This window comes from Sinocyclocheilus anshuiensis, unplaced genomic scaffold (genome assembly GCF_001515605.1).
Source record: "Sinocyclocheilus anshuiensis isolate Anshui unplaced genomic scaffold, SAMN03320099.WGS_v1.1 scaffold387, whole genome shotgun sequence".
In the NCBI taxonomy this organism is placed as follows: domain Eukaryota; kingdom Metazoa; phylum Chordata; class Actinopteri; order Cypriniformes; family Cyprinidae; genus Sinocyclocheilus; species Sinocyclocheilus anshuiensis.
The window spans coordinates 1,388,128-1,393,812 of NW_015549624.1; the positions used below are offsets into that span (position 1 = coordinate 1,388,128).

At 31.7% G+C, this 5,685-nt stretch overlaps 1 protein-coding gene across 1 annotated transcript in view; it reads right to left on the bottom strand.

The window, feature by feature from the left end:
- Positions 1 to 796: 796 nt before the first annotated feature.
- The window catches only part of LOC107659511 (annexin A2-like), a 7,699-nt gene continuing 2,810 nt past the window's right edge, over positions 797 to 5,685 (bottom strand). Inside the window, exons 4-13 of the mRNA XM_016448483.1 lie at positions 5,172 to 5,266; positions 4,976 to 5,089; positions 4,785 to 4,875; positions 4,632 to 4,711; positions 4,445 to 4,504; positions 3,488 to 3,581; positions 3,306 to 3,401; positions 1,575 to 1,633; positions 1,289 to 1,411; positions 797 to 1,202 (exon numbers count right to left, since the gene is read on the bottom strand). Of these exons, the coding sequence (XP_016303969.1) occupies positions 1,143 to 1,202; positions 1,289 to 1,411; positions 1,575 to 1,633; positions 3,306 to 3,401; positions 3,488 to 3,581; positions 4,445 to 4,504; positions 4,632 to 4,711; positions 4,785 to 4,875; positions 4,976 to 5,089; positions 5,172 to 5,266 (872 nt within the window). The 3' untranslated portion in view covers positions 797 to 1,142. The remainder of the gene's footprint in view (positions 1,203 to 1,288; positions 1,412 to 1,574; positions 1,634 to 3,305; positions 3,402 to 3,487; positions 3,582 to 4,444; positions 4,505 to 4,631; positions 4,712 to 4,784; positions 4,876 to 4,975; positions 5,090 to 5,171; positions 5,267 to 5,685) is intronic.

The following is a 5,685-nucleotide window of genomic DNA, read 5'->3' on the forward strand; positions in this document are numbered from 1 at the left end:
TTAATGTTCATTCATATGGTTTAAGACTAATTTATGGTGTGTGGGGGAAAAGTAGTAAGTAGTACTCTTTAAATACAGCACTCAAGAAATATTTGAATAATTGAATGAAATAATTTTTAATTAACTAATAATTAAAATGATTAATAAATAACTTTAATTTGTATAGTGTTTTTCACAAAAATATTGGACTAAAGATATTATTAATATTATTACATATTGATTCTAAAATTTGAAATATTTGTGACCGTTATTCTATTAGATAAAATATAATCAAATTAATTGTTTAATTATTTACTTTTAATATTATATTTTTAATTAAATGAGTGCAAACATGCAACATTTAAAAACACGCTCATTTATTTTTTACATAATTATTTACATAATTTCAGTATTCACTATATATATATATATATATATATATGTGTATACACATTATTACATATTTGAAAAAAAAATTATTCACACAACAGCTAGAACAATTTTTTTGTAATACGATCAACCTGCATTTTTTAATTAATCTTTAAAGACTTTTAAAAATAATTTCTTTGAATTTAGTAATTTCTAGTAATTTTAGCATTTTAGTCATTTCAAACATATTTTAAGCAATACAAAAATACATTTTAAATGATAAAGCAAGCATTATTATAAATGTTAAATGTGGTTTAAGTGACCAAATACTTTTTGAGAGGTCTTTGTATCTAAATATCATTTAAATGCAAAAAAAACGACCAATATTGAGTTGTTAGAAGCTTTTCATAGAAAGAAAGACAAAGAATTAAAAAATGAAGCAGAGATGAATGGTTTCTTTTGTTTTATTTCGTAGTATAGAAAAGAGGTCAAATTACAAGTGTATATGTTCTTTGTGCAAGAACTCCAGAAAGGCACCAATATCATTGCAGATTCACTTTTTTTTTGACAGATTCCGTCTCTAAAGGGCCATTAAACCTTGGCACATTTAGCTCTTACGCTGTTCATTTTGTGATCCTTTTTAATGGAAAACACATGGTTGTTTCCAGTCTAAGCGAGTGCGTGTGTACAGGATGCCTGTCTCTAAAGCTGCAGCAGGGTAGGGACTATATTCAAGGCCAGGCACAGGAGATCTATGTCTGGAGCTGCGCAGAGCTCGAGTCCTTCTCGTGGTCTTAATCGTCTCCACCGCACAGGCTCAACAGGGCCCTCTGGTAGTCTCCCTTTGTGTGCTCCTGAGTAAATTAAACACAGATATAAATCAATACATATTTAGGATCAGTTGTACACATTGGCATACAGTAATATTAGAGGAACGTACAGCAATGGTCTGGTACAGAGACTTCCCGTGATGGGCCTTGAACTCTTGTCTGATCTTCTTGAGGTCCACCTCGCACCGGGACACCATGATCCGGGTCAGCACCTTTTCCTTCGCTCCTTTGCTCTAAAAGACACAACCACGCAACGTTAAAAGAGAAGCGCAACCGCCTGATGCAATTCCACTGCAAGACATCTGAAGCATCAGCAGATACATTACAGATCCTTTTCATATTTTCTTCCAAGCCCATGAAAGAATAAAAAGTGTTAGTAGATGAAACGTCTTTTACCTTCATGGCGTCTTGCAGTCTGTTGGCGAAATACAGCTGTTTGTTTTCAAAGCACTGAACTGAGGAAGAGAAGATGTGGAGATTAGATTCGGCTGCTGAGTTAATAGTAGCTTTCTCACGTAAAAACATTGGATTTGATGGTTAAAATGAGGGTTAAAGCATTTTCTAAAGACTTTAGTGGCTTTCAGTCCAAGTCTGCACACAAATGTTCAACAATTTTTCCTTGAACTTAACTGTAAAGACATTTCTAAAATGACAAATGATTTCTATTTTAAATAAATGCTGTTTCCACAAAAATATGAAGCAGCACAACTGTTTTCACCATAGATATTAATGAGAAATGTTTCTTGAGCAGCAAATCTGAATCTTAGAATGATTTCTGAAGGATCATGTGACATCGAACACTAAAAATAAAGGTGCTTAATGTTCTTCAAGCGATGCCAAAGAAGAACCATTTTTGGTTCCACAAAGAAGCATTCAGTCAAAGGTTCTTTAAAGAACCATCTCTTTCTTACCTTTTTATAATCTGAAGAACCTTCAAAGAATCTTTTGTGAAACAGAGAGAGGTTCTTCAGATGTTAAAGGTTCTTTATGGAACCAAAAGGTTCTTCTAAGGCATCGTGAAGCACCGTTATTTTTAAGAGTGAAGACTGGAGTAATGATGCTGAAAATGTAGCTTTGCATCGCAGGAATAAATTACATTTGAAAATATATTCAAATAGAAAACGGTGATTTTAAATCGAAATGATATCTCACAAATTTGATGTATTTTTGATCAAATAAATGCTGCCTTGGTGACTTCTTTCAAACACATTTTAAAAAAAGTACTGATCCCAATGACTTTTAATCTATAACATATTTGCTAACATGGGCTGACAAACTTAAAATGTAGAGATCTCTTTCAGCAAAGCTGACCAACATATTAATGATTGAGTGTAAGAAAGTCCCTCATCCAAAATGATAAATACCATCTTCCTCTGACTAGCATTAGCAACTTGCTAAAAATACCACTTTCCTCTGACTAGCATTAGCAACTTGCTAAAAATACCATCGTCCTCTGACTAGCATTAGCAACTTGCTAAAAATACCACCTTCCTCTGACTAGCATTAGCAACTTGCTAAAAATACCACCTTCCTCTGACTAGCATTAGCAACTTGCTAAAAATACCACCTTCCTCTGACTAGCATTAGCAACTTGCTAAAAATACCACCTTCCTCCCTGGGAAAATGGCACGTATGGTCACCCTATATAATGTATATCCTATTCCAGCATTAATTTATTAAAATGTATTGATTTTTTTAAGTATTGTCTTTGTTTTTCGCTTGATGTCTAGGTCCAAGGTTAACCCTTACGAAAATTAACCATGGTTTTACTACAAATAAAACCAAAAAAACCTCGAAAATTGACCATTCAGTGTTTTGTTGTGTTTTTGGCTTTCACTAACACTTGTAATGTAGGGTGACCATACGTGCCATTTTCCCAGGACGCGTCCTGGCCAGAACTGTGGTTATACAAATGGTAATCAATACGCCAAAAAACATAAATACTACACTTTTAGCAGCCTATAATAAAACCATGGTTAATGTTTGTAAGGGAAAGGCTAATGGCTAGCTATACAAAAACAGACTAGCACGTCACCATATCCCATTCTAACTTCCTGTTTCAACAGGATATACATCAACACTGGAAGGAAAGTTGAGTTTCATGGGGTCTTCAAAGAAAAGTCTCACCCAAGGTAAGGAAGGACTTCTCCAGATCTCCCTTCACCTCTTTGCGGATGCTCTCCTGCATGTCATAGGGGCTGTAGCTCTTGTATCGCTCAAACACTACAAAAGAAAAACACTAAATCACAATAATAATATGTGTGCTGTTATCTTATGAGATGGAAGGAAGGGTTAAAAGGCTCACAAACCTTTCTGGAGGTGAGGAACGCTTCTCTCGGACATGATGGAGATCCAGCACTTCACATCAGTGCCTTTTCGTTTGACTCCAGCCTCATACAGGGCCTGCACAGCAGATTTAAAATATTGTAAATAAATAGAATATGAATAAATAATTTCTATAAAGAAGTAATTTCTTTACAATTTATTATATATATATATAAGTAAATAAATGTATATAAATATTTGAAAAAAAGTTTATATATTGGAAATATTTTTTTTTTAAGTTATTTATATTTAATTATTAATATTTAAATCAAGTAATTGTAACTAAATAGAAATAATATACAATTTCTATATATAATTTCTATATTATATATATGAATAAATGTGTGTGTATATATATATATATAGAGAGAGAGAGAGAGATTTTTTAAAGTTTAATATTTAGTAATATATGAATAATAATATTTTTAATAAATATACAATTTATATACATTGTGTATAATTAAATGTATCTAAATAGGTTAGTTTTTTGTACATATAATTGAGTATTTGAATATAATTGAATAAAAGTTACTATTTAAAAAAATTAAGTAAATGTAACTAAATAAGTGTATAAAATATATTTCAATAAATATATAATTTATTTAAACTTTATATGAATAAAATTTTATATTTTTAAAACAAATTTTCATAAGTAAATAAATAGTATAAATTACATTTAGAATGTTTTATGTAGTATGCATGTAGTTTTATGTAATTATATAAAAATTAATGAATATATATATATATATATATTCGTTTTTTAAATAATTTAAATACAATTAAATATATAATAAAGTTTATTAACTGAAGTTTAATATTTAGGATTAGAGTTTTTTTAAACACTGTTGCTCTAACAAAGGCTCGATTTCTAAATGCTACATTCAGATATTGATTCATTAATGTTTCAATGAAATGCTGAGAGATAAACCACAAGAACTCACTCTGGCATCTTCATCGATTTTCTGGTAGTCAACGACGGAGCTGGGCTCGGCTCTCCTGGCCTGATGTGGAACGCGGTCGTGTGTCCATCACGGTTTGAGAAGTGACAAATATTACGTTAAACACAAATCCTCGGGATCTTAATTCAGACACATATTAGTTAAAGCACACATAAGACAGGTGCCCCACCTCAACCAAAGCCAGCAGGAGTTTAGCCAAGTCTCCTGAAGTATCTCCAGACACATCCTTCTCCAGGTCCTTCTTGAACACTGCAACGAGACTCACAGTTTACATCACGGCCTCATGCTCCTAATAAGTGCACTTAAATACTCCCATACTCACATTCCTTGTAGACTTTCTTGATCTCCATGAACTCCGCATTGCTTCGAGAGCAGACAATCTCAATCAGAGACTCTTCATCTGTTCCCAGACCCTGCAGACACACAGACATTATGTTTCTGACCATCTAGATTTCAATCCCATTTGATCTACGCAATAAAAATTCGATTAAAAGTCATTGATATTTAGTTCACCTTGATGGAGGCTTTGATTTCGGAGGCGTCGTACTGGGCAGTGCTCTTCATGAGGCCCAGGATGACTGTTTCCAGAGAGCCAGACAGCGCCCCCTTCAGGGCTGAGATCATATCCTGAAAGTGAGATGGAGGAGTGTTATTACAAAAAATGGACAAAAGATACATCAATACAGAAGCACATCATATATTTACTGACCTTCTTGGCCCTCCTCTCAAATGCGAAGGCGATTTCTCGCCGTTGGTTATATGTACGTTTGGTGAGGACATCAATTATGGTTTGCTCATTCACCCCTAAAACAAATAATGTTATATTTATTTGCTTATTTAATTATTAAATCAAAATGTCACTTTACTTTTTACTTTAAACATGCCATGTTTAGTGAATTAAGTACATACTTTTTTTTTTTAAATGATCTATTGGTCTAAAATGTTTTTAATATAGTTTAATATTATTTTTCATTGGTTTCTTAGTACATTTAAATCATATTTTATGTAGTTTTTTTTTGTAGTTTTGAAAAGTGTGTTTGTATTTTACAGATTTATGATTTTAATATCTATCAGTATTTATATTAGATTTTATATCTATATATCTAAAATATTTTAATATAATTTTTGATTGATTTATTTTTTATATACATTTGTATAAAATATTTTTATTCGTTTTAATAAAATATTTAATATATTTTGCCCTTAAAATAAAAAAAAAAAAA